Here is a 25,229-nt window from a genome sequence, read left to right as displayed (position 1 = left end):
TGGGGCGCCTCCTTAGCGAGGCCCCCTCTCCGGGTGTTCCGATCCGAGTCACGGCACCAAATTTGTTATAAATTGAGACGAATAATTTGATTCAGCCTTTTAAGTTAAATTAATAATTTTATTAATTACAGCAAGCAATAGCAAGCAAACAGTGCTGGGTGCAGCTGGGGAGTCTCCGCTCCGCCAAGGGCTGACACCCTTCCTTCTCTTCAGTCCCTTTTTATACTTTTCTGTTTCGTATCTTCTCTGAGTTGTGCTGGCAACAGTTGATTTCACAAGAGGGGTGATGGGTCTCCTCCACTTGAGGTTATCAGTTCCAGCCAGTCCTGCAAGATCTTTTTTTTTTTGTTTCCATATATAGTTATCACATTGTTTTACAGTATTTGCTTGCAGTTACCTAGCCTTGCCTAATCCTGCAAGTTCTATACCCTGACCCCCACCCTTTTCCTCTACCCTAATTTCACATTCTTGATGAACAAACAAGGCAATGCAGTTTTTCACAGTCAGTGTTTGTCACCCCTCCACTGCTGGACCGAGACCGCAGTTGTTCATTCATCCTTGGCATTAACTTTTTTTTATAAAGTTGAGTTACAGGGAGGCTTTAAGGAGCAAGGTATGGCACCGGTGTGCCATTAACTATAGTTATGGATAGCACTCTATTTAAAGTGTAGGGGAGCTCAGCTAAACAAACCCACGTGTACAATGCTGCTGCTTCTTCTACTGCATATGCAGTCAGGATGTGCTGATAGCATTTGCTGGATGTGCACCACCACAGGGTTTTTCCTGAAGTAACAACTTTTGGATTCTTACCTGCACAAGCAGATGCAGTGTCTCCGTCAGAAGTGCCTATAAGAAATATTGGAAGGATGTTTTCTTCAGAGTGTGGTCACAAGAGTTCAGAGTTGGAGCCAGTTCTGCAGGCAGACTGATTAATAGTCTGGGGCTCCTCTGCAGAGCCCCATTAATTCTGGGGCTGGCTTCTGCTGGTTCTGCTATCCTGGCTCAAGTGACACACTTAACAGCAGTTCCATTACTCTGTCATGAAATAGCGTGGAACAGGCAGAGCAGGGAAGGGCAGCATGAACCGATTGTTCTGGCAGCTCTGACCAGGTCTGACCAGGTCTGATTTGATACTCAGCACTCACAGAACCCTGCTCCACCTGTGACACTTCCACTTGCAGTAGATGACTGTTCTCTTCACAATGTCCAGCAAGGCAGGTCAAAGACACTTTCACCATTTGCATCTAAAAAAGGGAAAGGAAATCAGCAGCAGCCATGAAGTCACCAGTCTGAGGTCCCAGGAAGAATGAAAACTACAAAGAGGAGAGCCCCAGAACACCCCCAGCTGCTCCCTGCCCTCTTCTTCTGAACACAACTTCATTGGAAATCTTTTTCAGCAAACTTCTTGACTCCTAAGTACAGACCATAGTGATGACATTACAGGTATACAGAAACTTGTGCAATAACATAATAGTGAGTAGTTTGAAAAGTGAATGCATAGCTAGGTATTAAAATCTACTTTCCAGATATTGTTTCCTTGTCCTCAGTATTTGGCAAAGGTCAAGTAGCATTAGTTGCTGATCAACTCTATGTGATCAAAAAAAAAAAAAAGCCAACAAAGCCCAATCCAGCTACTTTCAGTCTTAATTAAAATCTATCAATTTCTCCCTGCTTTGTGCTCCTGGTCATTACAGGTGGGGCTGCAGGGAGGACTTTCCCTACTCCACGGCTGGATGCTGCACACAAGTCCAGCTCCCATTGCAGGGGTGAGTAATGTGTCCTTGCTCACCCCACAGGCTGAGCTCTGGTTTTGTGCAATCCATTCCTGGAAAATGGAAATATTTCTCTTAAGGTCCCCTGAGAAGAAAGAACAAACCTACAGGAGAGAGTAAGTCCCTGGAGGAATCCAAACATCTGGAACAAATCCTGAGTGATCTGGAGAGACGCCGTGGTGGGTGCATTTCCCTCAGCTTTCCCTGGGACTCAGCAGCTGGGACCTTTCCCTGCACATCTGGACAGTCCCTGCCCAGCACAGTGGGAAGGGATCCATGGCAGCCTCGCTGCCCCGCTGCTGCTCTCACAGCCTGCAGGGCTGTTTCCCAGCCTGGGCTGGCTGCAGCTTCTCCCCAGCCTCTGCAGGAAGGCATTTGGTACAGGGAGCCCCAACTGCACCACGGGCTTGCAATCCCCGGCAATTTCCTGGCCTCCAGGCAGTTCAGGCAGGGCGCTGTTTGTAAAACAGTGGGTCCTGTGGCAGCCCCAAGAGCCTTGGCCTCTTCCTGACCCTTATCCATGTCTTTGACAAGTATTGCATCCTGAGGATGCCACCTCCCCAGTGGGGAATGGTTACACCTGATCCAGCTGACCCTTTTCCTTTCTCCAGAGATGGACCACAGGGCTTTGCTGAACGCAGCACTCTCTGGAGGAAGCAATGGCTCCATGCCAGCCCCCGATGCACGAATGAGGGAGATGCCAGACAGTGCCACAGAAGGTGATTGCTGTGCCAGGCTCAGCCAGCCTGAGCAGTCCTGGTGGGGTCCCTCTGTGGGAGCCACATCCTGAAACCTGGGAGTGGCTGCACGGGGTGCCCAGGATGGGGAAAGGCCGGAGAGGGAGAGCAAGGCTCCAGTGTGTCCTGACAGGGCCTGACTCTGTCCCCTGGGGCTGGGGGAGCTGTCACAGGGCAGGGAGGGCCAGGGCTGGCAGGGGCTGCTCAGGGATGGGTTTGGCCCCTGTCCCTCCAAGCAGCGACGGCCCAAGCAGCTGCGCTGGCCCCGGGCTCTCCTGCCGGCCTGCTGGGCTTTGTTGGGTGGCACAGCCTGTGCCAAGGGGCGGCAAGGTGCCTGCAGGCCCCAGCTCTGGGCAAACAGAGAACGTCCTGGCTGTATCCACCGTGCTGCCAGCTCAGCAGTGCAGCACAGCGCGGGCTCACGCTCCCCATTGCTCCCACAGACGTTATCACTGAAACAGGAATATATGTCCTGGATCCAGTGCGCATCCCAAGAATTGTCTGCACCCAGGATGTTCGCAGGCCCTGCATGATAGGCACGGTGGTGACACTGTTCACTGTGCCACTTGTGCTGATGGGCTGCTATCTTGGCATTCGGAAGCTGTACGAGAGCAGATGGTCAGTAGTTCATTTTTCTCCACAGTTTTCTTGTAGCTCTGCTCATAGCACTGGTAGCCTGACTCGTAGTCATGCTGCAGTGGAGCTGTGGCCAGTCCATGGCTGTGCAAAGAACTCTGCTGAGGGTTCTGCTGCTGCCCAGTGCTTTCCTTGGCCTCTTCATTGCTGGGCCTTGTCCTGGGGGGCCGCTGGGGCTGCAGCCAGTGCTGGCTCCCCCTGAGGCTGCCTGGCCAGGAGCAGCCCCAGGGGCACAGGGCAGAGGCACAGCAAGTTCTCAACAGTATTTGGGCAACACACATCAGGACAGGACACTGCTTATTTAGTAGCTCATGTAAAGTTTCATGGTAACAGTGATGTTACCGCACAAGTAAATTTGTTCCCGTTCCGTGTTTAAAGAAATCCAACCTGATGAAGGTTTGGCTTTGGCCTTGAGGCTTTGCTCTTTGTGTGAGCCCTGTTCTGGATTGATTCCCACTTAGTCTTGGAGCCAGTTTGGGGTGAAGGCTCATCCCGGCCCTGACTCTTGGCAGTTCTGGGCTCAAAGGGACCGCCAAGGCTGCACTGCACATGACTGGGGTTTAGGGCTGGATTATCAAAGGGCTCTGAGAAGTTTAAATTACTGTCTTTTTTTCTACATGGTTTTCTTTATGGAATTCCTTCCCTTTTTTAAAACTTGAAAGTTTGAAAAAGTTGAAAACTTGAAAGTTTGAAAAAAACCTTATTTTCCAGAGCTTATTCCAGTTATTTGATGAAGTGAATTATGGCCTATTTACCCCATGGCTGAATTAGAAAACAGTAAGTACAGTAATATGAAATAATATTTACACTCCTATGTCTTTCACAGACTCATGAAACTTATGTTGGCTTGATGTGACAAACAGAAGAGTTTTGCTCCGTTTTTAATTCAAACAAGAAGCAGCCTTGGAACCTGTTGAGAAGACTCTCTTCACTTCATAGCTGAAGCAAACTTCCAGGGTTCTTTATTGAGGAATATAATATCTATCTTTTCTGTATATATTCCTGACAAATAACCGATGGAAATTAGGGATTTGGACTCTTTGGGAAGTACTGACCAGTTGGACATTGGCTCTCTGAAGCTCACTCTGTAATAATCAGTCTTTTTTAGAAGAGAATGTTCAGTATCTTCCTGGCATTCACATTTATATTTGTATTCAAAAACACATCTTGAAAGAGATTTACAACAGCTCTTTACGGTGCCTTAGTTGACTTCTATCTCTTTCTCCATAGGTGTCGATGAAAACCTGGATGGCTCCATTAAAAAAGCTGCAAAGCAGATCCTGGAGGAGGGGGCATACATCTGCTCCCACCCTCTGGACAGGACTTTCTGATCCCTCCCTGACAGCAGGCACTCATGAATGGAAATCAGGGAGGAGTTTGCTGCAGTTCCTGTATTAGACACCTTAAAAGCATCTGTTATTTAATGTCTTTACTAAATGTATCTGTATAAAATAAAACTTCTTTCTAACCACAATTCATAGGAAAAGGATAAATGAAGAGATTTTATTTAAAGCTGAAGTGACTTGATTATAGACGTAGATTAGATAGATATAGATATAGATATAGTTATAGATATAGATATAGAGATAGAGATACAAAGATATAGATCTAGATATATATATATAGAGATCTAGATCTAGAGATATAGATGTAGATGTAGATGTAGATATAGATATAGATATAGACATAGACATAGATTATATATATATATATATATATATATATATATATATATATATCTCCAGAGTGGTGGTGTCTGTAGCTCTTCTCTTGAGCACTGAGGTCTTGAGGTGTTGTTTCTCTTGTGTTTTCAATTGCAATTCTGTTTCAATGCTCGGTTCTATAAACCTCCCACTTTTGTGTTGTTATAGCATATTTTATCCTTAATGGATTGTTCCTTTCCCCTTGTGTTGTTGGTTTTGCCCTGGTTGTCCAACTTCCCAAAGACCTGCCCTTTGTAGCCGAATGTTCCCTGTTCCTCGTGCCACTGACTGTCAATCCCTTCTCATAATCGCCCCTTTCTCCAGAAACTTCCCTGTCCTTTTTGTATCCTTCGAGGCCCCATTGGTTTGTTTCAATTGTTTCCCTCCCCTCTAATTCCCTATTGGTTTAAACATTGTATTCCCCGCCTTGTGCTCCTCCCCAGGTTTCTCCCAGTTGGTTAAAGCTCTGTACCCTCCCCTGTTTAAAAACCCTCCCGCAGCCTGCATTTGTGTGTTTCTGTCGCTGACTCTCCTGGCAATAAACACCGTTGGCAATCATACGGAAGACCTCTCCTTATTCCTTGTCCCTGCTCTTGACACTTTCCTCCTGTGCCATAGAGCAGTTGTGCCCTACAGCCGCACCCTGAATTGTGTGGATTTTTGGGGGCAGCCCCCTCCTGGCCACGGTGCCAGGAGCCAGCTGGGCTGAAGAGCTCCGGCACCGCATCACTGAGGCAGCCACTCCATCACGGAAGGCCTCGGGCTTGGCCAGCCAGCACAGACCCACCGTGTGCTCCTCAGGGTATCCCTTGGCATATCACAGCATTTAAGAGGTTGGATGGTTTTTCCCACTGTTTTATTGACTGACTGTGTCCTTTGAGGACCAGAAGAGGAAGCAGAGCCTTAAATTGCAGATGAAGAGCAAATGGTGAAGCAAAGGCTTCACCTCTCCCGTGAAACAAAAGGACTGTGTTAGCCATGGCCCCCCCAAGGTGCCAAACTTCAAGCCAGGAAGCTGCTGACAGGAGTTTCAGTGTACAGGAACACACTTAATAACAGGATATGATTATATGCAGGTGCTTTTATTGTGGAGCCCAGGGAATCAGGGGTACAAACCCAAATCTGGCTGCGACATGACTTTCGAGCTCAACATATTCTATATTCTATTGTTATATAACTTTCATGTTAATTATTAAACTTATATTGTTCTATTGTATATATTGATCTTATTCAACCATGAGTTTCTTGTGATCTTCTACCAGTCCCTGGCTACTGATTCTCATCTTTCTTACGATGAAACAGTAATTATATTTAATTACTAAACAATCATTACATCTAACAATTATTTATCATATACTAGCTACACATGTGCTATTCTAGCAAGTGCACGGCCTATACTTTCCCAGAGTATTTTTCCTAGGGCCTACTAAGCTAAATTTTCCTTCTAACTCTTTAAATTGTCATAATTTTGAAACCCTTTTACTATCAGGAGGAAATCTGGCACTTGTTTCCTGCCAGAGAACACTCACTCCTCAGCATCATGGGCTGTGGTAGACAGTGCTTGAGGGGCCCAGAAATCCTTGGATGTGATCTCCTGTGCCAGTGGCCAGAACACAGAGTAGTGAGACTGACTTGAGGGGGCTGGCCCAGTTCTTGGACAAACTGCCAGGCAGGCCGAGCTCCCTCCCCAAAAAGGAAAATTCCACCCCTGAGGTCCATGCCCACCCAGGCCATGAGGTCACAGCAGGACTGTGAGCTCACAGCAGGCTCTGGGGTCACAGCAGGCTGAGGTCACAGCAGGCTCTGAGGTCACAGAGGTCCCAGAGCCCCGTGGTTGCAGAGCACCACAAGGCCCCAGCAGGCAGTCCTGGAGCACAACTGCTGCGGCAGCAGCGGCGGTGGCAGCAGTGGTGCTGACATTGGGACAGCGGCCTCAGGACAGTGGTGGCAGCGAGAGCGGCGGGACTGGCACAGGGCAAGGCACCATGGCCCTTGCTCTGCGCCTCCTCCTCCTGCTCCTCCTGGCCGTGGCCCTGCCTGCCAGGGCTGTCCAGGCTGCTCCGCTGCAAGCGCGGGGAGCAGGTGAGCTGGCAGCCTGGCTGCCCTTTCCCAGGACAGCGCTCCCTGCTCCCCGGGAAGGGCCTGGGATGGTTTTCCCCTGGGCTTTAGGGAGGGTTTCCTCTGTGGGAGGGAGTGAAGACTCGTGGGTCCTGAGCTGCTCCAGCTGCCCTCCCAGGGATGTGGCCCAGGGCCTACCAAAAGTGTGGAGACTGGCCAAGAGACAGCCCAGAGCTCCCTAGGCCCCTGTGCAGCTTTGGCCATGTCCATTCTCATCTGGCTCCCACGGCCTTTCCCAGCTGCCTTGCAGTGCCCGGTTCCCTGAGGCAGAGGGGGATCCCAGCACACCATAGAAAATGTTCTCATTTGTGCTCCAATCTAGATGAGGTTGCTGGGAAGGCTTCTCCATTCGCTTGGCTGCATAAAGTTGTGAAGCCCTTGGAGCCTCCTGCAGGTATGTTCTCACTGTCCCTGTTCTGTGGAAAGCAGCATTTCCTGAAGGAAGCAGTCGCTCATCGGTGCCAGCCCCTGCTGCAGGAAGGAAGGCGATGCCAGGCACGGACACAGGCACAGGAGGTGATTGCTGTGCCGGGCTCAGCCGGGCTCAGCCCTCGGCGGGGCTGTGTGGCAGCAGCTCTTCCCCCAGGCCCTGCCCTTGCACGGCCCGGCAGCAGCCAAAGCCGGAGGCGCCTCGGCTTCCAGGCCTCTGGAACTGGACACAGCACTTGAGGTGCTGCTCAACCAGTGCCCAGCACAGGGGAAGAATCACTGCCCTGCTCCTGCTGGCCACACCATTCCTGATCCAGGCCAGGAGCCATTGGCCTTCTTGGCCAACTGGGCACACTGCTGGCTCATGGCCAGCCTGCTGTCCCTCTGTCCCTGCAGGTCCCTTTCTGCCTGGCTGCTGTCCAGCCACTCTGTCCTCAGCCTGTAGCACTGCAGGTTTGTTGTGGCCAAAGTGCAGGACCTGGAACTTAGACTTGTTAAACCTCACCTTGTTGGATTTGGGCCCTGGATCCAGCCTGTCCAGGTCTCTGTCCCTCCTACCCTCCAGCAGATCAACACTCCCAGCCAACTTGGTGTCACCATGGTTCCATGAGACCCCAGAGTGTCCCAATGGTCTCCATGATTCCAGAGGCTTCTCAGTGTCCCAATGTCCCTTTGGTTCCATGGGACCCCTTGGTGTCACAAAGTTCCTTGGATCCTTGGGCCCTGCAGTGTCACAATGTCACCATGGTCCCCCAAGGCCCTGCAGTGTCACAGTGGATCTTTGGTTCCTTGAGGTCTGGCATAGCAGCAATGCTCTCCTTGGTTCCTGCTGTCTCCCATGCCTCCCACTGTCAGGCTTTACAAGGACACCTGGTCAATGATGGGAGTGGGAGTGGGTACCTACTCGAGGAGGCAATCATAAAAATTCCTCCCAACCCCCTGTCCCAAGCCAGGTGCCACTTCACATCAGGTATGATCAACTGGATCTGGAGAGTCAGCCAGATGGTTTAGAAGAAAATTATCTGCCCAGTGAGCCTCCCAATTATGATTCATCTGTGAGACAGATCACCACCTCTGTCCTAAGGTGACATCAAGGTGCTTGTATCCCCAGTCCTGTGTTCTGTTTATGTTTGATATTATGTTCTGTGCTTTCAGAACTGACTCTGAAAGTGAAGGTTTGTTTTGTCTTGTTATCAGCTGGCTCACCTCCCCCCATGGTCTGTTGTCTAGGAGAGGTGAGGGCTTGCTTGCTTTGCTTGTTTGCTTGCTTGCTGTTGCTCCTGCTTTTGCTTTTGCCTTTGCTTTTGCTTATTAGTTTAGCTAAGGAGTCCAAATTTTCCTCTAGACTGTTTTTTTCCTTTCCCTTTCCTGAGCAGCATTCCAACCTTTCCAGACTGGGACCTGGGAAACACTGAGAGCCTGCATTTTGTGATGTGCAGCAGGCAGCCCAGCCCTGGACACTCCCAAGAGTGGACTTTCTGAATTTATCATCTCTTCAGAGTGGTGAAAGAGTTTTTGTCATCTGGTGTTATCTGGTGTTGTTTTGGTTTGTGTTGGTTTTTGTTTTTTTTTTTTTTTTTGTTTGTTTGTTTTTTTGGTGGTTTTTTTTTTTTTTTTTTGTGCTGGGGAGTGTTTTGCTTATTAAATAAACAGGTTTTATTCACTTCTCTCTGAGGACAGTCTTCCCGAACCAGGTCAGGGGGGAGGGACCGTGGGGGTTTGCTTTCTGGGGGCTCCTTCTGGAGGTTTTCTCCCAAAATTGCCCTAGACCAGGACAATCTCTAACATCAAAAAGGAATGAAGGGAAATCGCAGTGTGTGACTCCCTTCTGAGGGGAACAGAGGGCCCCATATGTCCACCAGAGCCACCCCACAGAGAGGTCTGCTGCCTCCCTGGGGCCCGGGTACGGGATATCCCTGAGAGACTGCCTGGGCTGATTCAGCCCTCTGATTATTACCCACTGCTGATACCCCAGGCTGGCAGTGATGAGATTGAAAAGAGGAGTGTCAGGGCAATTAAAAGGGACTTTAGGGCATTGGGTCAGGTGGTTAATAGGACAGGGGCACAGCCATTCTTTTCCTCAGTCCCTTTGGAGTCTGAGAAAAATGGTGAAAGCAATAGGAGAGCTCACATTATCAACAAGTGGCTCATGGGTTGGTGTCATTGGCAAAATTTCAGATTCTTTAATCAGGGAGCGACTTTTACAGCACCTGGCCTGCTGGAACCAGATGGGCTCCATCTTTCTGGTAAGGGCAAAAGAACTTTAGCTCATGAACTGACAGAACGTGTTGAGAGGGGTTTAAACTAGGTCTGAAGGGGGAGGGAGATGTAGCTGGTTTGTCTGAAAGCAGGCCCAAGGGTGGTAAGCCTGAGTGAGGGGTGAAATCAGCAGCCCAGCTGAGGTGCACACAGCATGGGTCACAAACAAGAAGAGCTGGAGGCCATGGTGCAACAGCAGAGCTGTGATGGAATTGCCATCACAGAAACAGGGAGGGATGGCTCACGTGGCTGGAGTGCTGCATTAGATGGCTGCAAGCTCTTCAGGAGAGACAGGAAAGGGAGAGGAGGTGGAGCCATGGCCCTTTATATTAGGGAGGGTTTTGGTGCTATGGGTGTTGAACCTAATGATGATGAAATTGAATGTCTATGGGTGAGAATTAGGGGGAAGGCCAACAAGGCTGACATCCTACTGGGAGTGTGTTGTTACCCACCCAGCCAGGAAGAAGAGGTGGACAACACATTCTGTAAGCAGCTAGAGAATGTTTCTGGATCATCAGCCCTTGTTCTTTTGGTGATTTCAACCTGGTGAACATCTGCTGGGAACACAATACAGCTAAAAAGAGGCAGTTCAGGAAATTTTTAGGGTTGGTGGAGGACAATTTTTTGTCGCAGCTGGTGAGTGAGCCCACCAGGGGAGGGACTGTGTTAGATCTGATGTTGGCAAATAGAGATTGGCTGGTGGGAGATGTGGTGGTTGGAGGCCGCTTGGGGAACAGTGATCATGAAATTATAAAATTCTCAGTATTTGGTGAAGTCAGGAGGAGCACTAATAAGGTTTTTACATTGGATTTCCAGAGGGCAGACTTTGCCCTATTTAGGAGACATTCAGACAGTTGCTTGGGAAGCAGCCCTTAAAAACAGAGGAGTTCAGGAAATGTGGGCGTGTTTCAAAACAGAGATCTCAAGGGCACAGGAACAGACTGTCCCTGTGTGCCAAAAGATGTCAATGAGACAAACGTCTAGCCTGGATGGCAAAGGAGATTTTGGAGAAACTCAGGAATAAAAAGAGGATGTATCATCTCTGGAAGGAGGGTCAGGTCTCTCAGGAAGTGTTTAATGGGTCTGCTAGGGCATGTAGGAAAGAAATTAGGGAGGCCAAAGCTCACTTTGAACTTAAAATGGCAACTTCAGTAAAGGCTAATAAAAAATGTTTTTACAAATATATTAATGGTAAAAGGAAGGGTAAGGTCAGCCTTTGTTGTTTATTAGATGTGGAAGGGAATTTAATAACTGCAGATGGAGAGAAGGAAGAGGTGCTTAACGCCATCTTTGCCTCAGTCTTTAGTGAGAAGACGATTTTCCTTCAGGACAACTGTCCTCCTGGGCTGGTAGATGGTGTCAGGGAGCAGAGTGGGCCACTGTTATCCAGGGGGAGGCAGTCAGAGAACTGCTGAGCTGCTTGGATGTTCATAAATCCATGGGACCAGATGGGATCCACCCCAGGGCGATGAGGGAGCTGTCAGATGAGCTTGCCAAGCTGCTCTCCATCATTTTCCAGCAGTCCTGGCTCACTGGGGAGGTTCCAGATGACTGGAAGCTGCCCAATGTGATGCCCATTCACAGCAAGGGTGGGAAAGAGGATCCTGGTAATTACAGGCCAGTCAGCCTGACCTCAGTACCCAGTAAGGTCATGGAGCAGTTAACACTGAGTGTCACCACACGGCACTTACAGGATGGCCAGGGTGTCAGACCCAGCCAGCAGGGGTTTAGGAGGGGTAGGTCGTGTTTGACCAACCTGGTCTCCTTTCATGACCAGGTGACCCTCCTGGTGGGTGCGGGACAGGCTGTGGATGTGTCTATTTGGACTCCAGCAAGGCCTTTGGCACTGTCTCCCACAGCACACTCCTGGAAAAGCTGCAGCCCACGGCTGGGACAGGAGCACTCTGTGCTGGGCTCAGAACTGGCTGCATGGCTGACCCAGAGAGTGGTGGTGAGCGGTGCTGCATCCAGCTGGGGACAGTCACCAGTGGTGTCCCTCAGGGCTCTGTACTGGGCCAGCTCTGTTCAATGTTTTTATTGACCACATGGATGAGGGGATTGAGCCTTTCATTAGTAAATCTGCAGATGACACTAAGCTGGGAGCGTGTGTCCATCTGTTGGAAGGTAGGAGGGCTCTGCAGGGAGATCTGGAAGGGTTGGAGGGATGGGCAGAGTCCAATAAGATGAAGCTTAGTAAATCCAAGTTCCCATCCCTGCATCTTGACCACAAACATCCACTGCAACATTACAGGCTGGGGATGGTGTGGCTGGTCAGTGCCCAGGCAGAAAGGGACCTGAGGGCACTGGTCTAAAGCCCGGTTGAACATGAGCCAGCAGTGTGCCCTGGTGGCCCAGAAGGCCAATGGCTCCTGGCCTGGATCAGGAATGGTGTGGCCAGCAGGAGCAGGGCAGTGATTCTTCCCCTGTACTTGCCCTGGTTGGGCAGCACCTCAAGTGCTGTGCCCAGTTCTGGGCCACCCAGTTTGGGAAGGTCATGGAGGACCTGGAGCATGTCCAGAGAAGGGCAGCAAGGCTGGTGATGTGCTTGGAACACAAGTCCTGTGAGGAACAAGTGAGGGAGCTGGGGTTGTTTAGCCCGGAGAAGAGGAGGCTCAGAGGTGACCTTATCACTCTACACTCCCTGAAAGGTGGTTGCAGTCAGGTGGGGGTTGGTCTCTTTCTCCTCACAGCAGCTGACAGAACCAGAGGACACAGTCGTATGCTGCTCCAAGGGAAATTTAGATTGGATATTAGGAAAAATGTTTTTTATGGAAAGGGTGATAAAGTACTGGAATTGTCTGTCCAGGGAGGTGATGGAGTCAGCATCCTTGGATATGTTTAAAAAAAGACTGTATGTGGCACTCAGTGCCATGGTTTAGCTGAGATGGTGTTAGGGCATGGGTTGGACTTGACGACCTTAAAGGTCTCTTCCAACTCAGTAATTCTGTGTTTCTGTGATTATGTGACATCACAGAGCAGGCTGTGACATCACAGGATGCCTGTATGACATCACAGAGCAAGCTGTGAGGTCATAGAGTGTGCTGTGACATTATAGGGTGGCTGTGTTACATCACTGAAGGTGTTGTGACATCACAGGATGGGTCTGTGAGGCCACAGAGGTGCTGTGTGACATGATAAGTGAGTTCTGACATCACAGAGCAGTCTGTGACATCACAGAGAAGGCTGTGACATCACAGAGGAGGTTGGACATCACAGAAGAGGTTCTGATGTCACAAAGCTGTCTATGACATTTCAGGCTGGCTGTGTGTCATCACAGAATGGGCTGTGAGGCTACATAGAAGACTCTGCCATCATAGATAAGGGCTCTGTGACATCACAGAGCAGCTGTGTGATGTCACAGAGAAGGCTGAGACAATAGAGAGTGGGTTGTGCCATCACAGAGCTGACTGTGAAATCACAGCGCAGGCTGTGACATTAAAGGGAGACTGTGACATCACAGGCTGGGCTGTGACGCCACAGGGCAGATTTTGTGACATCACAGAGCAGACTGGGACCTCAAAGAGTAGGCTGTGACATCACAGAGCAGCTGTATGAAATCCCAGGTGGCCTGTTACATCTCAGAGTGGGCTGTGTGACATCACAGGGGCTGTGTGACATCACAGGGGCTGTGTGACATCACAGGGGCTGTGTGACATCACAGTTGGCTGTGTGACATCGCAGGGGCTGTGTGATTTCACTGAGTCGGAGCAGGCGGGGCGCGGCCGTGGCGGGGGTGTCTCTTCTCCCATCCACAAGGTGACACAACAAGGACGGGACCGAGGCGGCGCCGCCCCTCATCTCCCCGCAGCGCCCAGCAATGGCGGCGGAGATGGCGGCACAGTCCTGGTTGCCATGGCAGCGACAACGCCGAGAGCAGCAGCGCCGCCGATGGCGGGATCGCAACACTACAGCAAAAATTACAGCAGCGTCTTCCCAATTTCTTACAAGAGTCAGAGACGTAATGAAAAAGTACAGCAGGACCGAGTGTTTTCCAAGATACCAAGAAGGATGAACATTATGTCAATCAATGTTATTTCAAATATGATATGGATGAAAATCACTGTATAAAGATAGAAATGTTAGTAATGATTTAATTACCAAAAATGTCTCTGAAAACAAAGAGTTGAGAAAATGTCATCTGATGGAATTTTAGTATTGAGTTTGTAATCTCTGTCTTTGGGTTTTTATAGATAATAATATAAGTAATAGTGATTTTTAAGTTTTATAGATAATACAATAAATAGTGATTGTTAAGTTTTTGTAAGTAATGATAAGTAGTGATTGTTACTAATGTTATATGAGTGCTTTAAAAGGATTGTCTTAAACTATTTTAAACATTTCTTGTTAATAGGTTGATCATAAAATGTGAGTTGTCTGATTTTTGTGATAAGAATTATTATTAAGGTATTAAGGTGTTGTTATAGTATTTACAGTCAGTTTTCATATGTTTTATTGTCTCTTTAGGTGATTGATTACAAGATGTTTTTTCAGGATCCTGTGTTTTTGATTTTTTAACTACTCATGTGTTTTCTTTATCCAATCTTTTATGCAGCTGCAATTCATCTTCCTTTAAAAATTCATTATCCAAATTTTAGTTCAAGATTTCAGACTTCAAATTTTCAGATTTCTGAAGAAAGAGTTTGTTATATTTAGAGAATTTTTGTCTTGAAAGAGATTTTAAACAGGTTCAATTATTTAATAGTTTGATAAATTTTTAATAATAAGGTTTTTTACTTATAACTGTTATTTCTAAGACTTTTGTTTTATAATGTGTTAAAACATATCCTCCAATTAGAGTTTGAGCTCTGGCCAAGCTCTGGCTCTACGTGGATGGTGTGATTGACCCAGGTGTTTTCTGCATCAAAAAGTATTCAAGTCCTTTTGGCTTGACAATTTGACCATGTAGGGCAGCTGAGCCACAAAGGGAGTTTTGGAGAGACATGATCCGGACATGTTTTATCCAAATCTCTGTTGTTTTAAGGTTTATCAGCTGCTTCAGACTCTGGGATGACAATTTGATATAGTAACTATGATTTTATATGTAATATTAATTGTGTATTATCTGATTGATTTTTATTTGTTGTTAGTTTCTTTACTATATGCATTGTTTTGTTCTTGATGTTTTTTCATGTTTATTATAAAGATGTTGATATTTCCATTTCTTCATGCAAATTTTAAGAAACAGAATTGAGAGAGGACCCTCCAGTCCCTGTGGGGAGTGTTGAGTTTGTTTGTGTTTTAGCAGGTGCAGAATCTGGATAGATTTCAGTGAAGAATGTTAAACTTATCAATTTCAAGAGAACACTAATCTCTCCACAAGTAAATCAGAGGATGCACAGCAAAAGTGGATTGTACAAAGATTTGTGTTTCACCCACAGAAGATTGTAGGCTTTTAAGTTTTTTCATAAGTGTGTTTTTAATTATGTTATAGACTTTTTTTACTAAGTTTTAATGAGTTTTAGTAATGCCTGTGATTTTTCTGTTCATTTTGCCATTGCTTTTCAATGGCAAAAGAAAAAGAGGGACAATCAATTAGATAATCAAAAGCATAACATTAAGTTTATCATAAATATAGTTTGTATTTAGAATTAAGTTTGTTCCTTTCATGTTAAACAGAACAATCAAAACCATGAGAAATATGAAGTGGGGTGCACTTCTGTAATACTAACCTCCTTTTTCACCCCACGAGTTGCTTCAGTGCAAGCTCTCACACAATTAAAAATCCGAGCCTACTAGACAGAAAAATAAATTAATATTTCATCTAAAATGTTAAGTGAGCTTGCCACAAATATAGGTAGTATCTGTCATGCAGTTCTGCAAAACAGAACAGCTGCCACTAATTTACTTCTTCTAGCCCAAGGTCATAGTTGTGAAGAATTTGAAGGAATGTGCTGCATGGACTTATCTGATCACTCTACATCTATCCATAAGCAAATACGAAAATTGACCGAGCTAACTCAACAGTTGAAGGTGAAGGACGGATTGGGCTTGGAAGGCTGGCTGAAAGGATTGGGGATCGGACCATGGTTGAGGGACATCATCAAATATGGCATAATAGTTCTAAGCATAATTGTGGTACTTTTGCTTGTTTTGCCCTGTGTGTTTACTTGCTTACAAGGCTTGATGCAGCAGCTTTTGCAGAAAATGTTGAATGCACACCTTCTTGTCCAAAAGGAAAACGGGGGAGATGAAGAGAGCCTGACAGAGGAATGGTTGAACGACAAGGGACATGATACTGTAAAATTAATCCAAATAGGGAGGGCTACGTGACTGCTGCAAAGTTCGCATGGCCCTGAAGAGTAGATGGTGTGCAGAAAGCAGGATATTGAAACTGCTTGGTATGTAGAAGTAGATAGAGAAGAACAAAGAGGTACTAAGCTGTTCTAACTGCAAGGCCAGCTGGACAGGCATGTATCGATCATAAAAATACTTTTAAGATAATAGTACAAGTCACATAGTAACCAATCATGAGCTTGGCTTTTGCAATATGTATGAGCTAATTAACGAACATATATAAACTGTGTAATCTGTCACAATAAACTGAGACTTGATGATCATGATAGCATGAGTCTTGTCTCCCGCGGCATTCCCTCTAACAACGGTCACTCTGCTCCAGTTTCCCCCAGAGAAGTCCAACACTGCTCATGCACAGGGGGGTCCCCTGTCCCCCCGGGTCCCCCCGCCCCCGTCGCTGCAGCCTCCCCCAGAGGATGTTCCACGAGATCGACCCCAGAGCCTGACACAGGGACGAGGGCTGGGGCTGTGGAAGGTGGGACGGGGGGACAGGGACCCCCTGGCAGTGTCCCTGTGTCCCCCAGGGCCAGAGCCTGGGCCAGGGCTCCTTCACCCTGTTACCAACGAGGGCTTGAGAGCGCTGAAAAGTCCCCGGCAAGGGAGCAGCAAAAACCAGATTTAATATTAAGCGACAGCACCACAGAGTTCCTTGGCAAGAGTCACTCTGCTCCTGACTGAACACTTCAGGCACCCCTAGGAAACAAATCAACCACAAATCCAAACAAAATCCAAAAATGATCAGAGAACTGTCCCTTTATGTGGCATAGGGACACATAGGACAGTGAGGGCAAGGATAAAAGGAATATGGCCCAAAAGCTGAACAGAGGTCAAAATTAACAGGACTTAAATTATACCTTAACCTTAACTTCTGCCTTCAACTTCAAAATCTAGCAAAAGAACAGAGTTTAACAGTATTTAACCTAACTTATAACCTATGACTTTTCAATTTAACAGAGGAATATCATTTAATACTATTTAGCTCAGCTTATAACTTATAGCAATAGAACAACTCTTAGCAGCATTTAACTTAGCTTAGGCTGCATCACTTGACCTCACTTACAGGCCTGACAGGCTCAGCTATCCAGGGCACTCAGAGCCCTCAGGGAGCAGCATTTCTGCCACATTCCCCAGCACAGGCACTCCTGTGTGCACAGAGACACAGAGAGTCAGTGCAAGGCACCTGTGAGAAATTCCCCTGAGGGCAGGGAAATGCTCCCTGAGGATGCTTTGACATCTCCCCAGCAGGGAAGGGTTGAGCCTGGAGGAGTGGGGGGATCGGCCCAGGCTCCCTCGTTGTTTGGGATCCCCGAGTGCAGCAAACGGGAGAGTTCCCGGCTCGGAGAGGCCCCACTCAGAGGGAGTCGCTGGCCCAGGAGAGCTCCAAGGGCTCCTTTTGGAGCGCTGTTTGTAGGGCCCCAAGAGAGGGGCTGCAGTCCCAGCCATGTTTCATCCTGGCCGCACTTGGCATCAGCAGCTTTCTTTGGCAGGGTGAGAACAGGGATGTTGTGCCACTGAGGGGACACAAACAGTTCCCAGGGCTGCTCCTAAAGTAACCAGGAGCTGGCTGGGCAGCAGCAGTGCCTGGAGCAGACAGTGTTTGTGATGAGCTCTAGAGGAGCTGAGCCCAGGGGCTGTTGGCCAAGGCCGAGGCCCAGTGAGCATTTCTCAGCTGGCAGGGTGGCCTGAAAAGGGGAGGGGGAAATGCACCAGCACAGGAACCATGGAACCAAAGAAGCATTGTGACACTGTGGGGCCTGTGAGACCTAGGCACCATTGTGAAATGTGGGGCACCATGGAACAATGGACACCATTGTGACACTTGGGGGACACATTGGATCATGGAGACCATTGGGATACTATGATACCCAATGGAATCAGCAAAGCATTGTGACACTCTGAGGCCTCATGGAACCAGTGAGACCATTGTGACCCTGGGGTCCCCACAGAACCAAGAGGACCATTGTGACACTGTGGGGGCCTCATGTCATCAGTGGTCCATTGTGACACTGTGGAGCCAAAGGAGACCACTGTGACACTGCAAACCCCCATGGTCCAAAGGTCCATTGTGACATTGTGGGCCTCATGGATCAGAGGACTCACGTGTCATTGTGGGGCCTGGGGAACCATGGAGACCATTGGGACACTCCATGACCTCATGGAATCGTTGGAACCATTGTGAAACTAGGAGGTCTCATGGAACCCAGGGGCTATTGTAACACTGTGGGACCCCATGCAACCAAAGGAACACAGAACAGGTCTGGCTGGTTTGGCCTCCGTGGACTGCCTGACTGGTCCAGCTGACCTTGGCATGTTAAAGGTCTCTTCTCCTCTGCTACTGGGGCTCACTGGGACAGAAAACACTGGGGCTCCCTGCTTTCCTTCCAATGGAAAAGAACTGTCCTTCTCCTCCAAGTGCCCATGGCCAGAATTGGGATTTTACGTCCAAATGTCCTTTTATCCAGGGATTGTTCCAATAGGAATATTGCCAGGACAAGTCTGGTTGGCAGTGGTTTCATGAGGGTCACCTCCCATCTGTCCCCAAAACACTGGGGAAGGCTCCATGCTTTCCTTCCTATGGGAAAGAATTGTCCTGTTGTGGTGTGGTCTTTTTTAGTTTGATATTTGTTCTGTGTATGTTCAACCCCCAACCCCTAATCTCCTCCCTTCCCCAGTTGTCAATCTTCCCAAGCTCTTCCCTACCCCCCTCCTCTCCAAGTTGTCAATCCTCCCTTTCCCTGCCCCTTTCCCCAGAACATTCCCTGTCACTCCTCATAGCCTCCTCCCCTGCTTCCAGAGCATTCCCTGTCTATTTAGTGAGGCTCAACACCCTTTTGGTTACTTTGTGTTACTCCTCTCCCCTGTTTCCCCTGATAGGTTTGTGCTCTGTTAGTCCCTCCTTAGACTCTTCCCCAGGCGTACCCTCAGTGGTTGCTGTTCCTATACCCCGCCTCTTGAGTTCTGGTATAAAACCTTTGCTCGCCCTCCCCAGAGGGTCTTGGGGCTCACTGAATGAAACCATCCTGTTCGCCCCCAAGTCCTGTGTTGCCTCCCCACGCCAAGTGGGACTGCAGAGCTTCACAGGGGGAGCAGCCGCCCGTTCTCTTCCCTCTCACCGCCCAGCACTCCACTGCTCGGGGTATCGCGGCAAGAGAGGCTGCCCGCATTGCAACACTGTCCTGCTTCTCCAGGTGCCCATGGCCAAAATTGGGATTCTGTCTCCAAAATTCCCTATATCCAGAGGCTGCCTGCAGACAATCTGCTATTCCTGACAAGTCTGGCTGACCTTGGCTTTGTGAGGCTCTCATCTGCTTTCCAAACACTGGGGCTCTGTACTTTCCTTCCTATGGAACAGAACTATTCTTATCCAGGTGCCTATGTCCAGAATTGGGATTTCACCTCCAACATTGCCTGGTGTGAAAGACTGGAGGAGATTGTTGGCTGGAAACATTTTGTGTATGAGGGAGGAAGAGGCAGGTCCAGCCTTGCCTGGACCTGGAACCCCAATCCCCCCAGAGCCTCTATCCCAGCCCAGCAGTGTCTGCCAGTCCCTGGCACAGCACAGGCAATGCTCCACAGCCACCTCTGGAGCTCCCAGCCCAGCTCCTGAGTGACCAAATGACCCCAAGTCCTCCCTGGGGCTGGCGCAGCAGAACTCAGAGGCACCAGCGGCTCCAGCTGGGAAATGGAGTGTGGGATGGGGCTGTGAAAGCCCTGCCTGGGCTGTGCCAAGCAGGACACACAAGCCCTGACCCTCATCCCCCAAGCAACTCTCTCAAGGAGACATTTAAAAGGAATTACAATAATTTGTGTACTCTGAGTTAGATTCACTGGAGAAATAGTGCCCCACAGCTCATTAATATTCAGAATAATTGAACAAGTCAAGCCTCTGGGAATATTTTGATTTAAGTTTTCAAATCTTTTGTGATTAATTAGGCAGGCTATAGTAGTGTATTCAAAGTGAATGCTTTATTTTTACAAAGACACAGAAAAGAATTGTTAGGTCCTGTTTCATTTTTTTACTCCACATAAATGAATATGTGCAATCTCCACTTGACACTGAATCCAAGTACCTCCTCATGCAGTTGGAATAGATATGAAAATCAAGACCCTTGATGGCTGACAATCCATCAGACTCTGTCCCTACCCCCACTCCACCATTTCCCCCATCCAAGCCTGGCACTCAGAGCAGCCTTGTGCAAATCTGAGCTCCCTCCAGCCCAGGCTGCACCTGCAGGTTTCAGCTCCTTGGCTCCAACCCCCACCTGCTTTCCTTGGAGTAAGAGCTGCCTGAAGACACAGAGGGATGTTCATTTCTTGTCAGCCAACAAAGCCAAGGGAAGGCACAGCTCCATCAAGTGCAGAAGTCATTCGTCTGCTGACTATTAAATCCACTTTGTACAGTAGCCAGTCTCAGAGCAATGTAAAACACTTTCTGTGTCCAGCACAGATCCCAAGGTCCCCCCAAACCCACCCTGCCCCGATTCTGCCCAGATTTTCTCTTTCCACACAGGAGTCACAGGCTGAAGTCAGGAGCTTCCTCCATGCCCAGAGGGAGGAAAAGAGAGAAAGTGGATGAAGACCTCTCCTGTGCAGAGCCAAGGTCCCAAGTGCCCCTGCAGTGGGAACCACAACTCATCAGGTTTGTGTCCTTTGGGCTCAGGGATGGTGACACTCAGAGGCACAGAAAGGTTTCTTGCCAACAAACAGGAGTTGAACATTTGAACAATTTAATAACCATCACAGACTTTCCTTTTTCTTAGAACTGTTTAAACCTGCTCTGGACTGAAAACCCAGAAAAACACTGGCAGCTCAGACCTGTGGCCCACCGAGGTCTGGGACCCTGCATTCCAGTGCCAGAGGGACTGAGAAGAGACCGAGTGAGCCAACTACAACCCACAAAAAGGACTTTCTGAATTGCCATCTCTTCAGAACTCTGAGGGGGTTTATTTCATATTATTCATGCTTGTGAACACTTTACTTGTTAAATAAACTGATTTTTTCCATTTTCTCCAGGGAAGTCTTCTCCTGAAATAGTAGGGAGAGGGGCTGCTTGAACTTGATTTGTAGACGGACTCCTTTTGGAGGTTTCCTCACAAAATTTGCCCTAAACCAGGACAAACAGTCACAATTGTGCCACTTCACCAGTGGCACAACTCCCCAGCCCCCCAGGAAAAGAAAGGACATGTAAAGTTCTCTAAACATTTGGCCTGCTTTGCTGCAAAAGTTGTGCTGCATACACAGGGCAGTGTGGAAAGCCAAGAGAAGCTGCAGCAGGTGGCAAATCTTGGGACAGAAGCTCGACCTTGTTCTCCATGAGAGGTTCTTGTCAAGAGCAGACAGGAGAAGATTCCTGGAGAAGTGGAGCAGCTTTGCAGAAGTGCAATGAAAATGAAAGAAAGTATCTAAGATGTTTTCCTCTTTCTTTCTATGCTCCCCTTTTCCATGTTGCACGACTTCTCCATGCCATGAATTCCAAATGGATCTCACCTCTAAGATGGGTCATTTAGCAAGTTATAAACACTCTAAAATACCATGAGCTACACGCAGTTTTCCTTCCCCTGTTTTTACTGGAAAGCAACGCTGGAGACATAAGTGCAGTGCTTGGGTCAGGTAGGAATCCTACAGCAAGGGAATGTGCCCCAAGGGTGTTTGAGCCTCAGCAAGGACAATGCACGGCAGCGACACAGCAGAGGGGATTCCTCTGCCAGTGTGCAGGAGTCAGGACTCTGGATCTGGGCTCCACACTGCAAAGTTCCCGTGTCTGGACAGACGAAGGGGCTGTCCCCGGGGCGCGCGGGGCTCGGCCGTGGGGCTCGTGGGGCGAGCGGGGAACGGACACGCGGACAAACGGCCTCGGTGCTTCAGTTGCAGAGGCAGCAGCGGCGGCGGCGGCAGCAGCGGCGGCAGCAGCGGCAGCAAAAGCAGTTTTTCTCTTCTTTCTCTTTCTCTTCTCCCTCTCCCGCTGTCGGACACCTTCCCCTCGGTGTCCTTAGCCGGTGTCCCTCTCCTCTCCCCGCCTCCTTCTCCCCATGCCGGGCCGGGCCATGCCCCCGGCCCGCCCCCGGCCCCGGGCGGGGCTGCCCCGTCCCCGGCCCCGCCCGCCCCGCCGCGGTCTCGCCTCCGCCCGGCTCTGGCCGTGCTGGCGGTGGCGCTGCCGGGCGGGCATCAGTGCCTGGGGCTGGGCCGGCATCGCCGCCCTTTGGCTCCGCCTGGCCCGAGCCCGGCCCCGGCCCCGCCGCAGGGTCCGGCCCCGCCGCCGGCGCCTCCCGGGCCCCGCGGAGGACACACGCGGCACGGCCGCTCCCGCCGCCCCCGCTGCGGCTTCCCCGGCCCGAGCTCCGCCGCTCGGCAGCGCGGCCGCCGGCCCCGAGCCTCCCGTGTCCCGTTGCCGAGACCGAAGGCCTGGGGATGGCCGGCCCGAGGCGCTCGGGGGGCGCTCGGGGGCCGCTGCTGGCCCCGGGCCGAGCGCTGACAGCCGCGTCCCGCCCGCAGGGAAGGCGCAGGAGGCCCTGCAGGAGCGGTACCGAGTGGGTTCGCTGCTGGGGCGCGGCGGCTTCGGCAGAGTGTTCGCAGCCACGCGGCTCTGGGACGGCGCCCCGGTGAGCGGCGGGGCCGGCGGCGGGCATGGAGGAGGAGGAGGAGGAGGAGGAGGAAGGAGAAGGAGGAGAAGGAAGAGAAGGAGCAGGAGGAAGGAGGGAGAGGAGGAGAAGTGGGAAGAAGGGAGAGGAGGAGGAGGAGTGGGAAGGAGGGAGAGGAGGAGGAGGAGGATGGAGGAGGAAGTGAAGGAGGAGGAGGAAAGAGGAGGCAGAGCAGGAGGAGAAGGAAGGAGGGAGAGAAGAAGGAGAAGGAAGGAGGGAGAGGAGGAGAAGGATGATGGAGGAGGAAGAGAAGGAGGAGGCGGAGGAGGAGGAGAGGGAAGCAGGAGGATGGGGCTCGGCAGGGCGGGCGGCGAGCTCAGCCCGCTGCTGCCTTTGGCTTGCAGGTGGCCATCAAAAGGGTGCCACGGAACCGCGTCCGGCGCTGGGGCGAGCTGGTGAGTGAGCGGGGCCAGCGGGAACAGCCGGGCCGTGCCGGGCGGGGATGAGGCGAGGCCCGGCATGGGGGAAGCCACCAGGACGCCTCGATGGGGAGCGGGCGTGGGGCCAGCGCAGGGCGCAGAGCATCCCGGGCAGGCTGAGGGGTTCCCCTGCCCTGGCACGACATCAGTCCCACTGGTGGCACCGTGGTCCTCCCGCAGCCCGACGGCACCAGCGCACCCCTGGAGATCGTCCTGCTGGACAAGGTGTCCACCGGCTTCCCTGGTGTGGTCCAGCTGCTGGAGTGGTTTGAGCTCCCCAACAGCATCGTGATGGTGCTGGAGCGGCCGGAGCGGTCTCAGGACCTCCTGCATTTCATTCGGGCACGGAGGTTCCTGTCTGAAGAGGTGGCACGGGAGCTGTTCCGCCAGGTGCTGGAGGCCGTGCGGCACTGCACCAGCCGCGGGGTCCTGCACCGTGATATAAAACCAGAGAACATCCTGGTTGACCTGGCCACTGGCCAGGCAAAATTGATCGACTTTGGCTGTGGCACCTACCTGCAGGACACAGCCTACACTGACTTTGCAGGTGAGCCCGGGCAGGGGTGTGCTCCTGGTCCCACCATCTCATGGCCCAACATCTCACAGGCCAAGCTGGGTGTGGCAGCGAGGATTCTCCCTTTTGCTGCCAGTCAGGGTACTGAGTCTTTACCTGAGTTGCTTTTGAGCGGGGCTGGGTGGGGAGGCATCTTCCAGCCCTGCTGGCGGCCTTTGCCCAGCACTCTGCCTGGGGCTGGGGTTGGAGCAGCAGCTGCCAGCCTGACAAAAGCACCCATGGGTGGGGGTAGCAGAGGAGGGGGCCAGGACCAGTGCACCAGCCAGTTTGGTGTGCAGGCAAGAGGAAGGGCTTGGACTGCTCCACTCACCTTGTTTTCATAATATTTTATGAAAACATAAAATATTGCCTTCATAATATCTTTGGGGCACTGCAGGTAGGGAAGATAAGGACCTGTTTTTTTCCCCCAGCCCTGAGTGGGTTTTTTCTTTATATGTCATGGTCAGGCCTTGCTGGGGCTTCTGCTGCCCTCTTCCAACACCAGTGGCTTCTTGTCCAGCCCTGAGTTTGTACACAATCCCAGGTGCTGGCGAGAGTGCAGCAGTCATCCCATGTGCCACTGGGGCAGCCCCTGCATGCCCAGGGATGCTGGGGCCAAGCTCTGGAAGCAGCAGCATCCCCCTGATGACCTCCATTTGTATTCCACAGGAACACTGTCATACAGCCCCCCGGAATGGACCCGCTTGGGCTGGTACCATGGCGAGGCAGCAACGATCTGGTCCCTGGGCATCCTGCTGCACCAGATGGTCTGCGGGCAGCACCCTTTCAGGAGGGGCCGGAAGATCAGCTGGGACCATCAGCTCTCGCTGCCACAGCGGCTCTCTCCAGGTGGATCCTCATCTCTGGCCACGGGGGAATACCAGTGCTGGGAGACAGCAGCGGGCTCGTGAGCATCTCGCTCTGGCAGCCGCTGAGGAGGTGGCACATGTCCTGCTCTCCTGCTCTCCTCCACAACAGGGAATTGATAGGAAAGTTTAGGCCCAGCTGGGAGCACAAAAGCAGCATGGCCTGGGCATGGGAAGAGTGGGGCAAAGCAGACAGGAGCCTTCTCTAGCTGACTGGTGGTTTCTGGTTTCTCTGCCCAGAGTGCCAAGAACTTATCAGGTGGTGCTTATCCATGCACTTCTTGGACAGACCTTCCTTAGAAGACCTGTTCTGTGAACCTTGGATACAGGATAGTCACCTGTCATAGATGAAGGGAGAGAGCCTCATGCACACTTTGCTGCAGGGCCCTGGTAAGTTACAGCTCCACACATGCCCTGGCAATCAGAAGCAAGGAAACCCAGACTTTTTTCCTTGCCTATATCAATGCACTGGGGTTGTTTGGTGGGAGTATGCAGCCCTTGTGCTGGAGCTGAGCTGCTCTACCCAGCACTGGTGGCTGCCATCCAAGGTGGTTTTGCTTGTCCCAGTTGCCTGACAGCTGGGGCCCTGGGCAGAACCCTGACAGCCTGGTCTGACCCCCAGGGAAGGAGAAGGAGCCCCTGGAGAAGCTGTACCAGGTGGGGCTGCTGGAGACAGCAAGGACAACATCAAGGATGATAACCTCTTCCTCAACTTGGCTACTGGCAGCTGAAGATGATGAACTTTTGGCACCTTCTCCAAAGCCAGGCTCCACAGTGAATTTGCAGATGAGTCCACAGCTGGGGA

At 50.6% G+C, this 25,229-nt stretch overlaps 1 protein-coding gene across 1 annotated transcript; it reads left to right on the top strand.

Annotated features, from left to right (window-relative positions):
• The first annotated feature begins 11,122 nt into the window (after positions 1-11,122).
• LOC146764624 (serine/threonine-protein kinase pim-1-like) lies at positions 11,123-24,771 on the top strand. Its single transcript, XM_085564068.1, has 7 exons — positions 11,123-11,261; positions 11,432-11,447; positions 22,190-22,547; positions 22,931-22,981; positions 23,186-23,552; positions 24,228-24,407; positions 24,665-24,771. The coding sequence occupies exons 1-7, from the start codon at positions 11,123-11,125 to the stop codon at positions 24,769-24,771; spliced, it is 1,218 nt and encodes a 405-aa protein (XP_085420194.1).
• Positions 24,772-25,229: the final 458 nt, after the last annotated feature.

The sequence above is a fragment of the Lonchura striata genome, chromosome 32, assembly GCF_050655825.1.
Source record: "Lonchura striata isolate lonStrDom1 chromosome 32, ASM5065582v1, whole genome shotgun sequence".
In the NCBI taxonomy this organism is placed as follows: domain Eukaryota; kingdom Metazoa; phylum Chordata; class Aves; order Passeriformes; family Estrildidae; genus Lonchura; species Lonchura striata.
Note: the sequence above shows the minus strand (reverse complement) of the source record. Positions and strands in the feature narration are given on the sequence as shown.

Excerpts from the sequence above, each read along its gene's own strand:
- LOC146764624 (XM_085564068.1), top strand. The coding sequence starts at position 11,123 with ATGAGGGAGCTGTCAGATGAGCTTGCCAAGCTGCTCTCCATCATTTTC. Across the intron at positions 22,982-23,185 it reads TCCGGCGCTGGGGCGAGCTG|CCCGACGGCACCAGCGCACC; the intron begins GTGAGTGAGCGG and ends GTCCTCCCGCAG. Across the intron at positions 23,553-24,227 it reads AGCCTACACTGACTTTGCAG|GAACACTGTCATACAGCCCC; the intron begins GTGAGCCCGGGC and ends TGTATTCCACAG.